At 35.7% G+C, this 24,120-nt stretch overlaps 1 protein-coding gene across 1 annotated transcript in view; it reads left to right on the plus strand.

The window, feature by feature from the left end:
- The window catches only part of LOC121315134 (potassium voltage-gated channel subfamily H member 8-like), an 80,480-nt gene that overhangs the window by 24,885 nt on the left and 31,475 nt on the right, over positions 1-24,120 (plus strand). The window contains exons 2-10 of the mRNA XM_041249082.1: positions 131-364; positions 7,031-7,162; positions 9,595-9,725; positions 10,264-10,498; positions 12,945-13,102; positions 17,076-17,283; positions 18,932-19,129; positions 21,948-22,147; positions 23,642-23,891. Of these exons, the coding sequence (XP_041105016.1) occupies positions 131-364; positions 7,031-7,162; positions 9,595-9,725; positions 10,264-10,498; positions 12,945-13,102; positions 17,076-17,283; positions 18,932-19,129; positions 21,948-22,147; positions 23,642-23,891 (1,746 nt within the window). The remainder of the gene's footprint in view (positions 1-130; positions 365-7,030; positions 7,163-9,594; positions 9,726-10,263; positions 10,499-12,944; positions 13,103-17,075; positions 17,284-18,931; positions 19,130-21,947; positions 22,148-23,641; positions 23,892-24,120) is intronic.

The raw sequence follows: 24,120 nt of genomic DNA on the forward strand, positions 1-24,120 counted from the left end.
CAATTAAGTAATAACCATTACTTCAGGCTCCTTGGATAAATAAATAACCAATGCACTTTTTTTGCCTTGAGTCTGTTTCTCAAAAGCAGTTATTTTCCACTAATGATTTTCTGCCCTTCTTCCTTTTCAGACAGTAACTTCATTCTCGCGAACGCTCAGGTGTCAAAGGGATACCCAATAGTTTACTGTTCAGATGGATTCTGTGAACTGGCTGGGTTTGCGAGGACAGAAGTCATGCAGAAGAGTTGCAGCTGTAAGTTTTTGTATGGCCCCGAGACAAATGAGCAGATAATGCTTCACATTGACAAGACCTTAGAGGACAAGAAGGAATTGAAGGGGGAAGTCAAATTTTATAAAAAGAATGGTGAGTGTGATTCCTTTAGGAGGCATGTCTCATTTTCAGGCAGAGCTTATATTTTCTGATGGCTAACAATAACTTGGTTTTAAAATTCAGTTGACAATTTGAAAGCAACACAAGGAATTCAATGAGCAATCTTTTTCATGTTTCTTTAATATCCGTGTATCAGCAACTGTTAATAGATTTTTTCTTTTCTTTTTTTTAAATCTCAAACAAACAAAAAAACTAACAAACAAACAAGTAGTACAATGGGACTGCAACAGGATGCTATTATCTTCAAGAAGAATATAAACATATACTGATGGTTTCATTCAAAAAATAACTCGGGTTGCTTATGTGAATTAAGCCAGGTGCTACAGGTGTAAGATGTCTGTGGTTTAATTAAAATGGAATGCTGTCCTAGATTAAATAAAAATAACTGTGCTGTTAGACCTGGAAACAACATATTACAGCGGGGGTGTCCAATCCCGGTCCTGGAGGGCCATTCCACTCCAGGTCACAGGTAGATTTAGATTATTAACTACTTCATGGTCTTAATGGAGGTTTAATTGGTTCAATTTAATAATTTAGAACAGGGTTAAAACAAAGTCCAGGACTGGGAGGGCCACTTCGGCCACCCCTGTATTACATCAATAAAGCAGAATAATGCATTCAGTGTGGATGGAATTGTGACTGCTTAAGTGTTTTAATTTACAGTAGCTTTTATTCCCTATTCTATAACTATGTAATGGATCTTCGTAAAATTTGAGCGCTATGCCATGTCTCCCCAAATAAAAACAAGTGAATGGCATTACAAAACAAATGGAAATGCTTTGTTTATGCTGTGCTGTGCTCTGTGCTGGTTGTTTGAAATGCATATAGATAATGAGGAGAGAGCGTAATTACTGGCTGTGCTTCAGCATCCCTCAGTTATCTTTAATTTAGGATCATATTATCAATCACAGTGTGAGTGATGTCAGTTAGGCTATTTACATTATCATGTCAAGGTCAGACCAAGTCAGGAAACTATCATTATATAAAAGATTGCTTTGCCCCAGGGTATAGGCAGGCTTGCATCTTACTCTGGGAATGCCTGACTTTATCTAATCTCTCTCAAAAAAAGCGTTTAGTTCACAACTTCAGCTTTATCTTGTTTGCACACAATAGTCTAACAGCATGTATTTAATTGAGCTGCATGGGCTTTTTAGTGTTCAGCAGACTCGAGTCTGGACCCTCAAAAGCTCGATACAATTCGCAAACAGGCTCTTTATGGCCTCAGCGGTCAATTCTAATGAATTGTTTTGCATGTATCTGTAAATCTTAGTTCATCTAATAAACAATATAATATATAGGGTTGTGTTTGACGGTTCGTTCGCTAGCCAGAAATTTGAAGGTAGTTTTTAAATCTTCGACTGTTCATCAGGTGTCATTCATGCACTGGATGTTTTTTTTTTCTGTTACAGAAACTGTTTGACAATGTGTGAATACTATAAATCACACATTAAATGTCACTCACATGTAAAATTCAATCTTTTGATTTGTAAAATGAATATTATGTAGCATAAGTTGTATTAAAATCTGCTACCAAATTGTTATACGTAGCAACTCTATATGGCGCCACTGCCACGTATGGAGCAGGGTATAGTATCCAAAGCACTGGGGGAGGTACCTATAGCGGCTGTATTGTTTCAGTAAAATATGTACTGAATACCTAGTGTACAAAACAGAGTAAGAGAAGTGCTATGGTAGAATATTTTTGAAACATACAAAATATAGGCTAACACTAATAATTTTAATTTCGAAGACTGAGCACTGTCCACCCGTCCCTGCTCCAGCTCATGTTATCCAGAAACAAACCTTTAATTTCTTCATTCTCCATCTCGACAGCAGAGCGTTGTATACCGTAAGCTGTATTGAAAGAAATGTCTCAAAACCCTTCTGCTGTTTGGAATTTTTTTGTTAAATGCCCAGACGACCAAAAAAACAACTGGTGATGTATCATGGAGGCACAACCAATCTACATGGTCACTTGACAAGCATAAGTTCATATTATTATTATTATTATTATTATTATTATTATTATTATTATTATTATTATTATTATTATTATTATTATTATTATTATTTTTAGTAGTAGTAAAATGTGATTGATAACCTGCTTGGAAAGGTGCCTGTAAATAAAGCTTTGTTTTGCCTAAGTCCGCTGCAGTTGGTGCTGCTGCAATGCAAGATTACTGTATATATCGCAAGCGGCATCAATTACGTGTAGATAAACCATGTGTATTTTTATTTATATTTAAATATCATAAAAACATACTAATTATAATAACATATTTTTAAACTACAAGAGAATGTTTTTATTCCATTTGTATGGATTATCTGTAAAATAATAGGATTTTCAATCAAATATAAACAAGTAGCTATGGTGACGTCACCAGAAAATTATGCAAATTAGTACCATCGAAGGTACGAACCTTCCTTCAGTATTCCGAACCTTCGAAGGTCAAAAGTCAACCTTCGTTGCAGCCCTAATAGTATATATACATATTATCAATATGACCCTGATTAACACAGAAAAATGTTTTGATCTGCCAAATAATTTTGTGCATTTAAAATATAGTACCTTCTAGACTGTACAACATTATTGTCAATAATGTAAAGTACAGTATATCACATTTATCCTGCAGCTAAACACAAATTTAAAATGTACATTTGTTCTCTTGCTATGGCAAAGGCCACTGTAATCTAATAATGTTTTTTTATTCTTTTTTTCTTTTAAACTTAAAGGTCTGCACTTTGATTTTAAGGGACAATGCATACATTGCCAGTGTAAAATCCTAGAACCCATCTTAATCTCATTGTTTATAAAAGTGTGACTATCTTTTTTCCAAAGCATTCAATCAATCAATCAATCAATCTTTATTTTATATAGTGCCTTTCATAGTGGACCACCATCACAAAGCTCTTTACAAGATGCAGTAACAACAAGAAAATCCATAATCCTTTAAATACCGATCTTTCATGCCGACCTTTGGTAAAGTTTCACAATCAAGTAAACTCCATGAATGTCAGCTATTTTAATTTAAATGACATAAAATCATGGTAATCAAGAATGGAGGTGTGTGAAGGATGAGACATGTACAACAAAGACAGTCCAGACAGTATTGAATGTGGCAAAACAAAAAAAATCTTTATTTATAAAAATAAATAAATAAAAGGAAACCATGAGGGGATTGCAGTGAGGGACAACTATAATCAAAAAGTTCTCTGTCCAGCGAATGGCAGACTTATATGTTCTTTACTCTACTGCAGGTCATACGACGAAACAAAACAAGCAGTCAGGACTCACACAAAAATACACTAATCCCTCTTCCCTCCGGTTTCACAGTTTCAAGGACCAATCCTGAGCACAGCAGTGCATTATTTTTTCTATACCAAGCCCCGCCTATGTAGCCAACATACTTTCAACTTCCCTCTGAATAACTTTGCTCCTTGGACTCGCTGGAATGCAGTACAGTCCTTATTTGTCAGACACAGCAAATTAATAACAGCGTGTTTGATCAAATGAGTCCTGCCAGGCACATTAGAAAATGTATCACCAAACATGTGAATCTAATCAGCTCCCTTCAGATGGCCCACTAAGTCTACACCAGTTCTCTCAAACTGTAACATCCAGTAATAGGAAGTGGGACCGAAGGTGCGGGCGAACTGATTTAGGGGCAACCAATTGACACTTGGGACATTCTGATACATAATTCCGCAAATGACTATGAGCCCCAGGCCAGTAAAATCAGTCTTTTCGGTTCCTAAATGGGAGATCATGAGCTAATCTCATGACCTCTGACCGAAAAGGCTAGGAGACCAGTAAATGCATTATTAGCTGTCCGGTCCCGGCAGCTCAGGATATTCTATATAGTAGTGCGCAGCCACAGAACAATCTGGAAATCCTACTGGCTGATACTCAGATCACTCTGAATTCCTACTCCTTAACCTCTTCATTTTGACATTGGCTTACAATTGAGTCAAACCCCTCTCCTTGTCTCCTTTCAGTCCCCTCCAAATTTTCTGCTCTCATTTTGTTTTTTTAATTTGTTTTTTCGGGTGAATTTTAGGGTTAAAGAGGTCAGATTGCAATGGGAAATTTCCCCAATTGTTTTATCTTGTTGTTTAAGTTGTTCCCTGGTCAAAATCAAGACCACTCCCTGACCTAATATAAGGCCAAAAAATGGCCAATCTCTCCCCAGTAGAAAAAGATATGACAAACTTCCAGCTACAGATGCTTTAAAGTATGCTGTATATTCACCAACTGTGAGACTACTTTGCATGGTAGGATAGACCAAGATTTCTTCATGGATACAGGGGATAGCCACTTTTCCTTGTGGCTCTCAGGACACCCCTTCCAAGAGAGCTCGTTGAAGTCCGTGCACACCTTGAGTCCACAAATGCATGGGTACTCACTTTCCCAACCTGTACTCTTAGTTCATAGGGGCCCTGCCGGTATTCCCTGTTAGTCCTACCTGTGTCTGTAGACCAGGATCATCTGGCGTTGTCCACCTCCATCAAGGGACGTATCGGACGATATATCCTGGCTCTTGGCACGGGAAGCACACAGGGGCAGAAGGCACCGACAGAGACATGAAAATTAAATTGTTTCTCCTTGCATGCATCAAAAAGTATTACTAAACATAAATGCCTCACAACTGTGTGATTATTTCTTTCATTCAGAGATGGCATCACCATGAGCTTTGCAGGCCCTGTATTGTGAGGATAAAGAGACAGAAGCACTACATGTGGCAGGCAGGGGGATCGCAATTGATGATCTTGTCCTTGCTAAAGCTGTTATTAAATCTCCTGGTAGCATCACTTAGGTACAATTTCCAGGAACAGAGGTTGTAAAATAGGTTGAAGGGAGCATACAATTAAATAATGTCCGTATTCAAGCTTTGTGGCTTAAATAATGAAGTTTACCGTGTTCCATGCAGTTAAATTGGAATGGCTAAAAAGGGGGTGGAATTCATTGTTTTTAAAGCCATTTTTCACATTGAAGTTTCATTCATTATGTCCCATGAAATGAAAGAACGTTTTCAAATGGGGAAAAGACAATGCTGCTTGCGGTATAATGATTGAAAGAGGAGTAAAAACAGAGGATACCCAGAGGATCGACTGCACTAGAATACTGGGTCAGGGAACAAAGGCCAGGCTTACATGAAGAGTGAGAATTTCATAAGGAGATCAAACTGCTGTATTTCTGTTTGACAGAATTGTTTGAAAATTATAAATCACGTATCAGAAATCAAACAATGACATGAAGTATTTACCAAAATTCCAGTATATCTTATCCCGGGTACAGATGTAATTCTGTGGCTAGAACAACCACACAAAATTCCAATATTATAAAATCTACACCTGAAAAAAACACACATAACTGGAAACTTTTGTAAAATGGATCATCAAATTAACTTCACTCTATCTTTAAATTTTGAATTAAAATTTTGAAACTTTAAAATTTTGAAAAAAATGTGTACCTAACTTTGTATTAATATAAAAGTGTATCCAAATCTGAGCAATGGCCCTACTGTTACATATTCAGGTCTACTTGACAGCGTAGGTGTCTTTATGTAGGTGCCAGAGCTGTCTCTGTATATTCAAGTGGACATTACAGAAGTTAAGGGGACAACAAAAGGTATTCTGAAACTACAATGCTTACATCATACTGGTCCATAACAGAACAGTAACTAAAATGTCGCTTCCTTTTAAAGAAATGCATTGCTGAACCATTATCTGTTATCCAATGTTGCCTGTTTCTCAAAGTGGGGAAATGGAAACCTACCATATTGACACATAATAAGTCCACATCTTTGCTTTCTTGGAACAAAGACTGAAATGCTATTAGACGAATGAGCTTGTATGATTTTATTTAATTGACTATGTCTAATACTTGGTGTACTGTCTGGCATCTGTTAAGTCAATGCCCTTGGGATATTTGAAAATGCAGTTACCTGATAAACTGCAATTATAAGTACAGTATAAATATAGATTACTTATCTGGAAAGTGTCTGGTGTCAATACTCAATTACTATTTTCTGACTTATTAATATTACCTAATACTGCAGAGACGTGACTAAACATTATTTAAGTAATTCACATTAATACTAGTATTTCTACAGCACATTACATTAATTACTCTTTCTACTACATAACTATGTGTTTTTGGCATACACATAATCCAAATTTTAAAGGGCAAGCAGTTAAGATATATTTTTTTAAATAACAGGAAGTGTTTACACTATTTTTTTTTTTATTTTTTATCACCAATTCCACTTTCATTAAGTAGATCTGAAGTTGAAGGTATTTTGGTTCTTTGCATGATTACAATGTAACCCCCTAATGGTGGTGTAGAGTTGAAGCTATCTTGTGTTTCAGTCTGTCAGCCAGAGATTTAAAAAAAGGAACATATAGGGGATAGGGAAGGTGGGAGTTGTATTTTCATTAAAGTTATTCTCAGATGAAATCCTTGATACCAGGAGTAAACAGCAGGATGCACAGCCTTGAATGATGATGTGAGGAGATTTGAGCTGTTCATCTGTGATTTACTGATCCCTGACATCTAGAAGCATTAGTCTTAATGTTGTTGTTGCTTAAACAGAAGCTCTAACCCTGCATTAACTAACACTGGTTTTCTAATCCTGGCAGGTACTTTGTTTTGGTGTCTTCTGGACATTGTTCCTATTAAAAATGAAAAAGGGGATGTCGTTCTTTTCTTGGCCTCCTTCAAAGACATCACAGACACCAAAGTGAAGATTGCTCAGGAAGATAGAAGGGAAGGTGGGTAACATTACACACTCCATGCGTCTCCCAGCAACAAGCAGAAGACACTAATTGAATGTGGAAGCTTTCTTTGAAGCACTAACAGTTTAAGGATTTCTGTGAGGTTGACGCAGATGATTTGTAGAACTTGGGAAGAGGATTTAATAAAACGCAAGTGTATGTGGAAATATGTTTTCCTGGCAGAGCAGCTTGTTTACATTTTTTTTACAATTCACAGTTCAAAAACATGACATGTTGGGCTGACAAAGCGTGTCTTAAAATGAAGGCAATCAGTAATACCAAAAAAGGTAATAATAGAGCTAGGCAGTATTTTCATATATATACTCAAAGCATTCGTATGAGCATAATAATATATTTTTTACGTAGACTTGAATTACATTTCTCCATTCTACTTTTTTCTCCGTTTTTAAAACAGAATTATAAAACACATTGTGGATGCAAGCATATGTGTAGAATGTATGTCACAATAATTACATTTATTTAGACAACCACTTTCTTTTTCTGGTAACATGTACAAAGTACTTTTCACAGGTCAGTCTGAGAGGGTATTGTGGGTATCCACTGACGGATAGGAGAGACACAGCAGATGACTTCGCACTTACAATGTTTAGAATCAACACAGAGAAAATGCAATCTCTGTTGCAGTTGCGGGAGACCGCCACTAGGGTAAAAGCAATGTTATCGAGGGGCTGCTCAGATGTTGCACATGTAATACTGTACAACAAATGGTGAAGAAAAAAATAAACTTATGGAATGAATACACAAAACACAGTATAATGGAAATCAATACAAAAAATGGGAAATACAAAATACAATGGGAAAAACACAACTTGCAAAACAAAGTTTAGACAAAACAAGCAGCTGAGCATTGCTCCCACTGTAAGGGAGGTCCCGCTCTAGGACCATCTGACACACACTCAATATACTTGTGTGGGATTACAAAATCTCTTAAACTATTTTTCTTAAAACCAAGACCCCAGTTCCACACACAGAGTTGGTTAGCAAGCAGCTTCCTGTGGACTGTCACTTCCTGGCTCATAGGCTCAATTTCTGACTGCTAAACATCCCTGTAAACAAACGCTTATTCAGTTGTGATAAAACGATCTTGACGCACTCTGTCTGTCTATCTGTATATAAATCTTTGTGTGTTTCTTTGTTTTTTTTTTTCCTGAGAAATACTTTACAAAATGGGAAAAAATCTGCATTTTACTATTCTCAAAGATAGCATATTTAAACTATAAATCATTTCATATGAATAAGATGTCTAAAGAAAACTGCCACAGTAAAATACCGTAATTGCAAAGCTCAGGTTTGAAATTCCTAATAAGAAGAAACAATCTTAGCTGCTACGACTGACCTCACAGGATATAGGCGAAGGGAAATTTATTATGTTCCAAAAATAAACTGCATGCTTTTTTTTTTTTTCTCTCGCAGGCATAGCTGGGTATTACAGATGATTTCTGTGGATGAGCTGGCCCAGTTTCTGTGCATTAATAATGCACGGTATACTGACCACGAGGTCAAACTGGGAATAGATCTGAGAATGTGGAAAAAGCAAACACTAAAAGTGCTGCAGTGAAAGCTTTTTGAATCGAAACTGTATTAATTAAAAACGGTTACAATAAACACTGATACAAATAGAACATGCAGCATGGGATGGGCAGCACTACCAAGGTCTGTTTGACCATTTCCTGCAGAGTTTGTTTGAAATGCATTCACTTTCATGTAACATTACTCTCCAGTAAGCATTGGGCCAGATAAGTAAAACCAGCACAAATGGGAACTGAACATTTGTTTCCCATTTCATCCCACTTGCTGGGATAAGCCACAGCTTAATTTTAGGGATAATCTTGGGATATCCTCGGACAGGCATTTCATACAACCCAGGGTGATTCCCCAGTGCTATGAAATGCTCTAAAAAACCATGCTGTGACCTGTAGTATCCCGTCAGGGTATTGATCAAGTCGACTTTGTTTGCTAATACAAGTACTTTGGTGCACCAGCATATGTGCTGACTGCCTACACTGGTGACACATTCAATTCTAACTGCCTAGCACTGAACAGACTTTCACATTCAATTTAAACCATGTGTAATGTGAGCTTTTAACTTTTCTGTCCCAAATTACTCTCCAGTACATATATGGTGAGGGTGAATAGATGGACCAATATGATGGATCAACATGATTTGATTGGAAGGAATTAGGAAGGGGCAGGCAGTTACAATGTTCGAGACAAGCTCACAGACTGCCTGGTAAAAACAGATTTTGAGAAGAAAAGTATAATAACTCTTTTATTTGAGGGAAATGGGGGAAAAACAAATTGCATTTGAAGATATATAGTCTTAAAAAAAGGAAAATACTGTTTTGTTTTATTAGTCAAGGAAAACCTAACTTTATGTTTTTTTGTATGATTTCGATATATCTCAATAGAAAACCATAAGGGGAGAGTGAGCACAGGATCCCATTTCAGCTCAGCACGAATACGAAGTCGCACTGTACTTTATCACATCTCTGGACATCTTCAAAGAAGCGACAACAAGAATAAAATTAAAATCAACAAAGTAGGTGTATGCTGGTTTTATTATATTCATAGTGTAATCTTTTCATGTGTATGCACAGTCTTCCACTATGAATGTATGTGTTGTGTTTTTAAAGGTTTTCTATTGAATATCTGTTATATAATAAAATAAGGATATTTCTGGGCAGTACTGTAGCTGGTAAATGGTTTTTAGTACTTTTCCTCAGAGCTGGGGCAAAAAGATGCCCAAACTGTGTTTAACAGAGGCTACAGCGTTATACCATCATGAAACGTCATCACATGAAATATGCAGTTACAGTGTATTCTGTTACATATTAGCAAAAACATTTAATAGACAAACACAGCTGTTCATTGCTATTGCTATGACACTAGAATGATACTATATATATATATATATATATATATATATATATATATATATATATATATATATAGAGAGAGAGAGAGAGAGAGAGAGAGAGAGAGAGAGAGAGAGAGAGAGAGAGAGAGAGAGAATGTATATATTGAACTCTTCCTGTTTGCTTACACCTTTTATTTGATGTTTTTTTTTTTTTCCACAGAATGTGTTTGGAGATCCACCAGCACTCCCAGAGTACAAAGTTGCAGACGCAAAAAAATCAAAATTCATCCTGTTACATTACAGCGCCTTTAAAGCTGGCTGGGACTGGCTTATTTTACTGGCAACGTTTTATGTTGCTGTGACTGTACCATACAATGTGTGTTTCATTGGGAACGATGAATTAACACGAAGCACAACTGTCAGTGATATTGCAGTAGAAATACTTTTCATTATAGGTAAGATCCATGTAGATGTCTAATTTCAAATTTTGCTGCAAATTATAAATCACTTCATTTTTTGTCAAAAGGACAAAAGACCCCTGGGGGGAACGGTCAACACTTATGCGGCAGCCCAGGAAATCCAAAGTACAGGTATTGCGGCAGCATACAGAAGTGGGAGAGATCTGGAAAATCAATTTTAATAAATGTAAAGACTGAAAAAAAGGCAGGATTCAAACCCAAATGGGAGGTAATGAATCAAACACAATTCCTACAAGAAAGACGGAAACCAGGTAGTCAGGGGGAGCCAATTAAAAAAGGTTATATAGTCAAAGATGTAGAATATAAATCAAAAAGAGGTTAGGATTGACTGTGTTCACATTCAAAATAATGATGACTTGTTTCCTTCTTCCAACCCTTACCAAGTTCTAGTACAGTCTACATGCTGTGTGCCAGGAAATTGTTTCTATACAATTTGTGTGCTATGCATAAGACGTCCCAAAACGCAACAACTACGAAAATGTTACTTCCTCATATAAATGTCAAGATTTTTTTTTTTTTTAATTATTGTGTTGACACTGTGTTTTCAATTCCTTAAAAAAAAAAAAAATTATTTGAACTTCTTTCATATTAGCAGTATAAGTTCTATTTGTATTTTTATTATCTTTCATTAATGGGAGCACTTTCAGTCATTATCATCACAAACTACTAAACTTAGTGCAAAGTGACTTCATTGAAACACTAGTTGCACTATATTGAGGGAATCAAGCTTCTACCAAACATCCTGATATCCACCCTCGGCCTGTACCTCCAGGAAGAGGCTATCTGGCTGCCCCAGTCCATGTCATGCCATTGGGATGTACATTTCCAGCCTGTCTTTAGAACTCTGTTATTTTGCATAACTCCACGCAATCTAACATTTTAAATATTAAAGTAACTGTGATGCATTGTACTTTCTCTCTTTATTTGTTACTAACTCTGCTAATTAACATAATTAACATAATATATGAATGTGTCAGCTGACATTAAGTTATGTTTTAATCATTTATAATGCAAGTCATTCGTTTTAGAATAAAAATATGTGACATAATAAATCAAGGCATTCTTGTTATTGGTTGTTTATTATTAAAAAAAAAAAAGAAGCTGGGCTTATTGTAACTGTTATAAAGAGAAATTAATATTTTCTGATTAACTTTTTTGCGCATGCTTGAGAACAAAAGCAACGCAGTCTGCATTGAAAGCACATTAGTCATAGGGAAAGAAGATATTAGTTAATGGTAAGGAGAGCCCAAGCACAAGATATCTGTGGCTTTGAATTATCCTTAAAGGAAATACATGAGAGAATGGTTGCTTTTACCTTGAGAAATGTGAATTTAAAAAATATGCTCCAGAAGAGTACAAAACCAAATCTGTGACTTTTGAATGTCAATGTCTATATAAAGGACAGTTAAGTGAGATTTATTGGAATAATTGTATTACTTCTATATACTTTAAGAATTTCCATTATTTAAGAAAAGGGTAAATGAAGAATACATTTTGGATTGAAATAAAAAAAGAAACAAATACTTGGTATAGCACATTCACTGACTAAGCCATGACTACAAACAAACATATTTAATTTTTGAGAATACATTTCTCATAAAAAATATACCAGGCTTGAATTAATTACACAGTAGTAAATATAATGTTCCATGCTGTGTACTAAACACTGCATTTAAAAAATATATAGACACAAGATATTACATCCTCCAGTCTCTTAATGTAACAATAACTTTGAAGTCACAAATTACATACTTTGCCTTTGTTGAATGTTTAATGAACCTGCAAAACGATGTTATGTGTATCACTTACCAGACTAGGCCAATGATGCACTCATTAAACACCACAGATAAAAGCCATTCAGCCCTGCTGGGAAGATTCAAAGAGAAACTAAAAGCAATGTTACTCTTACAAATATAGCATGCATAATTGATATAGATTAATAAATGTATAGATTGTGTTTTACTCTTTCACTTGTTTATGACTGGGTCTGCTCCACCACTCAGTGATGCTGCACTAGACAGTGTTGTGGATTCTGACCCCTGCCGTTGAGATGAAGTTAGAAGATTTCTAACTACTCGTACTAAATCAAAACTAAATCGACCAGAGAAAAGAAATTGACTAGTGCCTTCAGAACTGTTAGGCAATTTTGTAATTTATAATTTAATGTTTAAAGTTGTGGATGCTACTGTATATAAATGCATTAAAGTCTGTAATTATAAACCTAATTGGTCATCCAATCAAATTCAGAGCATTCAAAATACATTTTTGTATTGCCTTAAATAACTGTTAGACACAGCCATAAAACCCTTTTTTATTATTTTATTTAGAAATAAATAAAATCAATAATAAGGTCTATGAATGAGAAATACAAAGTTAACAAGTGGCACTTGTAGCTAATTCTATTTCTCTTTCTGTTCAATAGATATTATTTTTAATTTCCGAACGACGTATGTCAGCAAGTCTGGGCAAGTTATATTTGAAGCAAGATTAATTTGTATCCACTACGTAACAACATGGTTAATCATTGATCTGATTGCTGCCCTGCCCTTTGATCTCCTGTATGCGTTTAATGTGTCAGTGGTGAGTATCGCTGGATCTTTTTAACGTCTTCACAAGTATTCACTGCAAATTACCATTAAAACCTAGAGGGAGGAATATTTTTGTGTGCTAAATCTCTATATTTAATTACATTAGACAACATTAAAAAAGACAACTTTCCCACAGCATTGCATTATTTAAATAGTCATGGTGGAGGAAATTCATTATGCATACTCATCCTGTTAGCCAAGTTACAGAAGCATCTACTATAGGGTTACATGTATTCTGATCTTTCCCATTCATTTGTAGTATCATTTACTATTTCTAAGCATCTGTTTAATTCAGAGCAAGTAAACATAATGTAGTAATTCTAAAGCATAATTATACAACAAGTGTTGAAAGATCTAGTGTTGCATAATTCTTTCATATTCAACAGAATGAATATATTGTTTGGAATCGAATTTGCATTCAATCAAGTCTTTTAAGAGAATGACTAGCTGAAAAGCAATGTTCCAGATTATGTTTCATTGCCATGCAGATGCAAAGATTGTTTTAAGGAAATTAACCCCCCAAATTCAACGGTTTAAAAATACTGTCCTTTCCAAATATTGTACTTGTTACAGAAACGAAATCCTCTGTTAACGTGCATGGAGGGTTGTGTTTATTTTACTGATGAAGATGGCCCCCTTAGCTCAGTTATTACTTGGTTTCTAGGGCACTTTTGGTTGTGAGACATTCACCTTCTCAGTGTGTTTCCTCTGGTGTCAGAAAAAAAGGTTAGTGGTGTCAAATGGACCCATTAGGTCCCATGGGTGTTTCACATTCAAATAAGTTCTTTGCACAACAGGAAAAAAAGTATTAGTGAATTTGAGAGCACGTTTAAAAGAGTTCTGATCGACCAGCTCGGGATAGCATTTCTCATTGAATATAGAATCTGGATGTATGAGATAGCTGAGCTCTTCAGAGACAGTGCTTAAAGATTATAACATTGTGATAGGGTAGCTCATGGTCAAAGCTGGCTAGTGGCAAGATTAGCAGAGGCTGAAGTTAAGCACTTAGATTGCACTCTTTTATTGCAAAGTTTAAGAGATGTTGCCAAACAAAAGATTATCGAAATAAAATATAATTTCACCCAAAATGAGTCTATCCCAGTGAATTAAGAACATCAATAGCTCTTGTGTGCTGAACTGAAACTTCAATCAAGAAAACTTGACAGAAAGAACAAGATTTATTAAAGCTTAGACAAGAAATACAAAGTTATACATATTTGACGTTTGGCATCGCCCTTCAGGGTACACCTGTCATAATTTAGTTTGCTGATAGTGGAGAGGCTGACTGTAGGGAAGTCATGAGGAGGGGGGCAGGATAGCTCCCCTCCCCCTTAGATGAAGTTAAAAAACAGGTGAAGGCTGGGGATGAGGAGACAAACAGTGATGCAAAACAGAGACAAATGGATTGAGGTAATATATAAAGCGCTTTCAAGCTTATTTTTGGTCGTGTAGTTAATGGAATGACGAATGAGATGCTAACCATTTGACTGATGAATGACTGGTAATGGAGGCGCCAAATATGCTTGATTACTATGTTTTTAATCTAGCTTGAAAGTGAGTTCCCTGCTTGAACCATTGCTTTGCTGAATGAGCTAAGCAGATTTGCTTTATTTTTTAGGATGCTGCATTTTCTAGAAAGAGACTAAAATGAAGACCATTATTTATTTTATCAACTTCTTTTTTTTAAAACTACCCTTGCTGTTAACATACTTGTGTGATAGCCTACCTTGGGAGGAATTGCTGCTTCACTAATAGGGACAGAATAAACTTCCTGTCAATGGTAGCAGTATCATTTGTTGCTGTGCTGGACAGTTCAGAAATGGGACTAAACTGTTTCATAATAATTTAAACAGAACAAAACCTATAGTATTGAGTAAAAACTAAAATTCTTCTTATTCAAGTTTATTACGGTTCTTTGCATACAGATTATTCAGAACAATAAATGTGTGATCTGCTAAGACCACACAATACAGCATGTACCATAACATTGGAACAGAGAGTGAGTTTGTACATTAAACAGATTTTTTTGTGTTTAAACAAAACAGTATTTAAGCAAGAGAATAATAATAATGTCAGGGTTTGACAGAAATAAGCCCTTGTCCAGGATGAAGTCCAGAAGGTTGCAAAGGCTGTACATTTGATAATATGGTTTACTCATTAGAAGTCACTGATTGTTTTTCATCTTATAAGCTTCTGAATGTCTGTTTCAGTTTCCTCAGTCTTGTTGTGTATGGAGTAATCTCTTCTTGTCTTCATGTTAGCTCAATTAAATCTCCCTCAATGCAGGTACCAAGGTGAATGGTTTATTTTGGTTTCTACGTTTATTGATGAATATATGAGGTCCACTGTTCACACCTGTGCTCCAGTCAGTGTCTGTTATATGTTACTGCTACACGCCAGAATTAAGTACACGTGACCAGCATGATGATTGTGTTTTTATGGTAATAACTCTTTTGTGTTGTTGGATTTTAAATAACTTTTTTTTTTCATTTTGCATCACTTTATGGTATGTCTTCTTTTTTTTAATTTTACCTGTTAGCTGCAGAATGTTACGGCTGCTATTTATACTGTATGTCTTGAATGATAACGGCTATCTGAAAAGATGTTTGCTTTTTTAATGTTCATTGTTTACAGAAAGATATTATTATGCATAATAAAAGTCCCCCCTCTTTATGATGACATTTTGAAAACCCTTCATGTTAACAGTGCAGCCTTTTCAGTGATACAGTACTAGTATGTATAGGTATAAGGTGACATCTTCTTCTGCTGTTGCTAAATTATCCTTGTGTCAGAAATTTCTATAATGATATGTCATCGTAGTTCTTAATTACAATCAGTCCTGATTTTCATTGGATCTTAACAGACATCTAATCTTTACCTTTTAAAAAAAAAAAAAATTAACAGATGGTAATAAACATTATGACCAGTAATATATAGAGAACAAAAATAAAAATAAAAGCATGTAAACTCGAAGCACGATTTTCATGAAATTAATCATGCTGCATGTGCCCTTCAGTAGATGCAGTAGTGGCTTCTTGATTGGTCGATCATCCTCATTTTTGTAATATATTGATAAATATGAATGAACGTTCATGGAGCATCCTATAAGTATGCAACATTCCGAAAGAGATCAAACTGTGAATCTGCAGTTCTGTTACGTTGAATATTCAGTAATAAAATGTTCAAGTACTGTACTGTAGTTCTTCCACAATCGCCCTCATGAGTGAAATAAACACAGAATGGGGAACACAAAGAATGGGGTTTTCTATGTATATACCAAGGTTATTGTCTCTTTAAACCAAAACTTCACAGCTGAATTTGAAGAGTTTCTTTCCTTAGATCAAGCCTTGCATCAACACAGCATAATTTGGAACAGTGTGTTACTTCCAGTCATTTTGTCATAGGATTTTATTAAATGGCAGCTAGATTCCAAAATGAGATCTGATTTAAAAAAACTGTAACATTGAATTCACAAAGTTATTTAACGATAGAATTCTCAATACGTAACATCAGGTATGTTGTAGTGCTGTATATTTATTATTCAAAGTGTAAAATATTTGAAAGTTTAATAACTTCATAACCATAAGAACAAGGAAACAAACAGATGTTTGTTAGTAAGCTTGATTTTTCCAAGCCATTTTAATAAGCTTGATTTTTCCAAGCCATTTTAATAAGCTTGATTTTTCCAAGCCATTTTAATAAGCTTGATTTTGTTCTAGCCATTTAGTGAGGTTGTTTTTTCCAAGTCATTTGGGAGTTCAAACAAGATTTCCCGCGGCAGTCTATCAATTTACTCTTTGGAAGAGAGATTGGGATGTTACACTTTTAAAAATCTATTTCAATTTTTAACATCTCTTGTAGTGCACTTTTACAAGTTCTGAACACAAGACTTATTATAGCTTTAGCCTCCCCAATTATCACCTGTAATCCTTTACCATGAGTTTGAATGGTTTGTTTCCATGCAGGTGTCACTCGTTCACCTTCTGAAAACCATCCGTCTGTTACGGCTCTTGCGTCTGCTGCAGAAGCTGGATCGATACTCCCAACACAGCACAGTGGTCCTCACCCTGCTCATGAGCATGTTTGCCTTGCTGGCTCACTGGATGGCATGCATCTGGTATGTCATTGGCAGGATGGAGATAGAGGCTAATGATTCTTTCTCTTGGGATATAGGTAAGATTTTTAAATATTATTATTATTATTATTATTATTATTATTATTATTATTATTATTATTATTATTAGTTTATTTAGCAGATGCCTTTATCTAAGGTGACTTACAGAAACTAGGGTGTGTGAACTATGCATCAGATGCAGAGTCACTTACAACAATGTCTCACCCGAAAGAACAAGGAGATTAAGTGACTTGCTCAAGGTCACACAGTGAGTCAGTGAGTGAGCCAGAATTTGAACAGCATTAGGAGGTTTTTTTATTTGTAATGTTGAATGCTGTGTCTTTCCTTCAGTACTGTACTTCAAACTATCCGCAGTTGGAGCTACAGTACAGAACATTAGAATTTACACTTAGGCTGATGGTGAGCGATTATTTCTGAGAAACATTCAAAATCTGAGTGTGACTTAAGTCAACCGCTGTAGCACTGCAGCACTTAGAGGGTCTGAACGAACGAAACAGGAATGTCTGGCACTGAACTCTCATTGGGCACAGGGACATGATGGAAACCAGAGTGACACTGATTTGATGTGTAGCTAAATTTCTCTGGTGGAATGCAATTCCTTCAGTGAAGTTGGGGATAATTTTCATGGAAAGGTCTATTATTCAGCATAGCCCATAGTTGACAATTTTGCAACTGTAACTGTGTAGTTCCTAACCATTTATGCAATCTTACATACAGAAGCACCTGCCACCCCAAAGTGCTTAAATGAGTCTTTCCCAACGTTGTATAACTTGTATAATTGTAACTTGAATAACTGACTTGCAACAGGGAATTGCTGGTGAATTAATCAAGCAGTCTTGGGACAGCCCATTTACACAAAAGTGTGGCTACTTATTGCAGGTGTTTTTGTGATTTTTGTGTACCATCCTTGAATTTAGATAACATTTTGGGATACCACAGCACTTGATAGAAGGCTTATTGATTAAACTCCTAACATATCTTGGTAAAAGGATTAACGATTTATTCAGGCATAGCAAGAGATTTAGTTAACAAGAGAATCGGTAACATGTCCCCATTGTTCATCTTTCTGATAACTTGATACTTATTATGATGTGTTATCAGTGCTCTGTTGGAGATATAGATGAGTTAAGTTATTTTATAAATGTAAATTATACAGAAATGTGATACTTACAGTACAGGCAGTCTTTGAACTTTGTGTAGCATCCAGTTGCGTCAGTAGCAATCCCAGTTTGATATTGGTTCAAGATGACAAGGAGTTTTACCGGCTGGTTCCATGGCTTGTAGACACTGGTTTGACATTCAAAAAATAAACCTCTTTACCATCGTAGAGACATTTAGTTGTATTCAAATATTATAAACAGCAGTGGATTTTATAACATCTCTGTTTAAAAAATGATGCAATCACAAGGTCTGAAATCAAATATCCAAAATTATTTCATGTTACTTTCTGCAAAATGTGAAGACAAAAAAAAAAAAAAAACTATTTCTTAATATTTTAGTGATTTAAAGTGAATCAATAAGCACCCATTTTTTTTTTAAAAATGTGTCTCTAATACTGAATTTGTTGTCTCTCATATATACTTTAAGACAGATAATGAAATTATTATCCACAGGCTAATTAAAAAGCAAGACCAGAACAAAGCAGCTGCCAATGTATTTTAACACCCATCTTTTAATTTGTCAAAGGTTGGCTTCATGAACTGGGGAAGCGTTTGGAATCGCCATACCATAATAATAACAGTCTTGGCGGCCCCTCAATTCGAAGTGCCTATATTGCTTCCCTCTACTTTACACTGAGCAGCCTTACCAGTGTTGGCTTTGGAAACGTCTCAGCCAACACCGATGCAGAGAAGATCTTTTCAATCTGCACTATGCTGATAGGGGGTATGTCAATGTTTTTTCCTAGAATATTGCAAAGTAAAAGCATGTATACCAACATGAGACACCATGCACCTCCACAAATGGAGAAATGATGAAAGTGCTTCTTATTTATAACTTTCTCAGTGTGCAATAAATAACAATACTTTGAACATGTTCAATCTTAGAATTAAATGTCTCCTGCAAACATTGTAAACCCCTCAATAGAACTGTATTGGTTTCCACTTCTATTGTGACTTTCAATAGATTAAATAACATATTGAATAAAACTTTTTTTTTTCAAATTCGCTCCTTCCTAAATATACCTACATCAATCTTATCTAAATCTAATCACTTGTGTACATTGGATGAACCCTAAATATGTAATAGCTTATACAAGGGAAAATAAGCTTAGCAGACAGAGACTGTGTGAGGAATTGTAATTATAGGAATATTATGGATAAAATGTACAGGTGTTGGTGTTATTTTTAGTGCAATATTTTTTTCTAACACATCACAAATAGACATTTGAGGCAGTCATCCTCCAAGCAAGGCTGAAATAATCATAGTGTAACCTACAGTATTTAAGTACATGTCATCTAGAATTAAACTGGGCTAACCCACACCTTCCCAGAGGCACAAACTCGTTGTGTAGAAGTTATAGTATTTACCTTGCTTTAATCTTTGCTTGCTTTTTCATTGAAATGTCCCCCCACCATCATGGAATCTCCTTTGTGGATTTAAAAAAAAAAACATTAAACTTTACAATTCCACTGCCATGCATGAAAGATGTTCCAGAACCCTACTGTTCCCCAATCAGTCCCCCAAACAAGACAGACAACCAGCCAGATGAGAATAACAGCTCAGACCGCAGGGTATAGTGTCCTATTGACAAGCATTGGGTGGTCGCCTAGTTGCAGTGATTAGAGGTTTTAAAATCAGTGTGGGTTTTGAACAGGCTGCATTCCTCAGAAGAAGACTGTAAGAGATTAAACAAAGTACTTTGTTTTCTGTCCCTCGGGTTTTAATGAACGTTTTTTAAGAAAAAGCTCTGCACTGGATTCCCTATGCATCCTTCCTGGTTCGTACCACTTCCCAGTGTTAACAGAATTCCATGCCGATTCCTTTGTCCAGAGTGACTTATCAAGGGAGTAACATGCACATGGATTTACTATAGGAATGTATACCTCTTTCTAATGTGGAGGAATTTTAAACATACTGTATATGAAAATATACAACCCGAGTACAAGTACACCATCTACTTTTTTTAGTATCATAATATACTGCATAAGAGTTTCCCAGCAGACCCAGTGTTTAAGTATATTTAATCATCAGAATTCAAGGCATTAGCAATTACTGCTTAATAACTGACCACTGTGACAATTAGCTCTTCTGGGAAAACAAAGACTGTCTGTTATACTGAGAATAGTAGCATAGAAAATCATTTAGATGCGTCATGCCAAAGCGAACTAGAATCTTTACCTACAGTGGAGTGAGCTAAGGGGGTCTGTTATTCTAAAATGTGTTTATATTGGGACAGAGTTGGTGGATTTACCCATCTTGAGTTACAGGAATACAGTGTGCATAGGCACCTTGGCTTCAAAACATAATGTATATGTGTAACGGATGTTAGCATTCTGCTACTGAGATAGTTGCATTCCTTAAAGCCCCAATTCACAGAACTCATTTGTAACTCTTACACTATGCAGTTAAGTGTAGGTGCAGAAGAGTCAAAAACTACAAGCAGTGGTGTTTCCCTTTACTAATTGTTTCTATATATTTAAAATAGTTGTTTCGTTATGTATTATACTGCATGCTACATTGTGTATAAGTCCTTATTGAAAGACTACACTTCTTTAAAGAGCAATAACAAGATGAAATGTATACAGTGCTCTCCTGCTGCAAGTTGGGGGACTGGTAAACTAAACAAAGTTTGTCAGTCCTATGCAAGGAAGTATGTGTAAAATAGGGTTCATTTCCCAATTGTTTATATACTCCAAGAGCAATTATATACTGATAAATTAAAGGTTTGTAGTCTACTTTCTTGGCATAATACCCATTGTAATGTAAAGAGTACATTGTTCAATGTAGGTATAGTTTTATAAATCCTTATATTAAATCAAATTACTTGAAAATAAATACTGTAATTAAGGATTTGGGTATTGCTGCAGAATTGTTGTTCCTATGAAACACATATTATGTGATATTAAATTATGTAAGAACTATTTTGTGATGCTTTCCTCGTCAGTGGATAACATCCTGTATAATATAAAGAGCATGTGGTGTTTCTTTGTTTAACAGCTGCAGGTTTCAGTACCATAACACATATATTGTGTGCTTTCATAAATCTAGTGTTTGTTGACAAATGCAAAAAAAACAAAACATGGTTGTCAACAAGTGATTTGCAAGAACAAAGAAACAACGACCCTTTATTTAAAAGCAACGCAGCTGGAAAAAGAGATCATGTACAGTACAAAGACAATAGTGCATGTCAGGTCTTTCAGCATCAAATTAAACACAGGCTATGCTGTCTGAGATCTTCATTGTGAACCCCTCGGGCTTCGACACACCTGTCTGCGAAGCATGCTTTAGTGATGAAAAAATAAAACCAGAGTATTACTGGCATAGGGGCAGTAAAGCATGATACAGAAAGTGTCTCTTTTGGTTATAAATAAAGGTCAGGTATATAATACTTCAACATTCATTGGATAACGTTCATTATAGTGGGGACGGCCTGAATACAATACAGATAAGGCCATTTTGTTCAACACTGTTTTTACGTGTAAACGTAAGAAACGAGCTTGGGTTTGGTGATTTACTGCTTTTATTCTTTCACTGTCCCCAGCATTGATGCACGCACTGGTGTTTGGCAACGTGACTGCTATCATACAGCGCATGTACTCCAGATGGTCCCTCTATCACACCAGAACAAAGGATCTGAAAGACTTCATTCGGGTCCATCACCTGCCACAGCAGCTGAAACAAAGAATGCTGGAATATTTCCAAACGACCTGGTCTGTCAATAATGGAATAGATGCAAATGAGGTATCGCCAAACAGTTTCCTTGATTTGGCATTAAAAAAAAAAAAAAATCAAATAAAAAAAAAAACTACCACTATATCCTGTAACTCTACGTTAGAGTACCCTTTAAGCAAGGGCAGGTATGTGTCAGATACTGCTAACATTACTGTGTGATAGCAGTCATTTCATTTAAAAAAAATTTAAAAAATGGACTGCCTGATCCAGCACCCTGCTGCATGGTGCAAGCAATAAATCCCCACAAGTTAGCAGTTCCAGAATGCAATACAGCCACAGACAAAGCCAGTCTGCCTGCACCCATCACTACTATATATAATCTTTTTTTGGGGGATGTAAGTGCTTGATGGAAATAAATATATGACCTCATGATATATGAATAATCAGCCATAACCCATTTAATATTTAATATTTGTTGTAAGTATCAAGTTGTGGTTAATTAATCTGTTTAAAAAACTTACAACTTTAGTATTTTAAATAATATTATCCCTTTATAAGAATTGTGTGTCTCTCTCTCTCTCTCTCTCTCTCTCTCTCTCTCTCTCTCTCTCTCTCTCTCTCTCTCTCTCTCTCTAACAAAACATGGTTGAAAGAAAATTATATTTATCTTACGTCAAATAGAGCCAGTTACTATAAACTGAAAATCACAGATTATTTGAAGTCAAACTATTTATTGTTATTTAGTTGGCAGTGCTCCAAAGAAGCTGTGCAATGGGTGTTTTACGCATTGAGAAAATATTAATTATGTATGCTATTTAAATTTAATGCATAATGATTATGTATAGCAATTTTGCTGCAAAGCTTGAGTTATAGTATATATAGTATATAGTGAATGCAGTAGCTAGAGAATGCCGGGACAGCTACTATAATTGTAGCCTGTCTAGGGATTGCCAGAAACACTTGACCAATAATTCCAGGTGGAATCCACTATAGCAACTGAACAAGCAACTGAATTCTGGATTGCTTTGCGCTGTCTTAATCCCCCTTAACCTATTCAATTTACCTTTATGTCAACCACATTTCTGGAAGGTAAATGTATATAATAACTACAATATTCTGTGTTTGGTGAGAGTCGGGATGCTGGAAGTTTATACTGCTATTTGAAGGTGATCAATAAGGAAAAAGCATAGTATGTTTATTTGTTTCACAGCCATATTGTATGTGATCAATGAAGTAAATAGGAATAGTAGTTGTTTTTGTTTTTATTGTAAGACCACATTTTTGTATAGTAGTTAAAAGTGAAAGTACAGTTAAAATGTAAAGTTGTAATTAATGCATACCCCATAAGATGACATTAAAGTACTTGCAGCATTTATTGAAAGTGTTGCATTTTACTCACCCAAAATACATTTTACTCACACAGTGTCTAAATTGGAGAGTAACCAATTCAATAACCCAAAATATTATTTGGAGCACTAATCCACTTATCTTTTGAATAATGTAAACCAATTCCAATGTCTTCTTCTTCTTCTTCTTCTTCTTCTTCTTCTTCTTCTTCTAAAGCTGTTAAAGGATTTCCCAGATGAATTGCACTCAGACATTACTATGCACTTGAATAAGGAGATTCTGGAGCTGTCCCTGTTTGCGTCTGCCAGCCGCGGCTGCCTCCGCTCCTTGTCTTTGCACATCAAAACCTCTTTCTGTGCTCCTGGGGAGTACCTCCTGCGGCAGGGAGACGCTCTGCAGGCTGTCTTCTTTGTCTGCTCAGGTTCCATGGAGGTGCTCAAAGATGACATGGTCCTGGCCATTCTTGGTAAGTGAGCCCTAAGTATCTTGCGGGAATGTTCTCTTGCATTGTCCTGTTTTTTTTTTTTTTTTAGATCCAGTTGATAGCTTTATAACTGTAACTGTAAAACTATAAAAAGCAGAAAGTGTGAGTAGGGTGAGGATAAGGTAGAAGTTTGAATTAAAAGTGCCATATACCGGGCAAATAACATTTCTTCTATCAAGAAAACACACATTTACTTTTCAATGCCCAAGCA

This window comes from Polyodon spathula, chromosome 4, assembly GCF_017654505.1.
Source record: "Polyodon spathula isolate WHYD16114869_AA chromosome 4, ASM1765450v1, whole genome shotgun sequence".
Lineage (NCBI taxonomy): Eukaryota > Metazoa > Chordata > Actinopteri > Acipenseriformes > Polyodontidae > Polyodon > Polyodon spathula.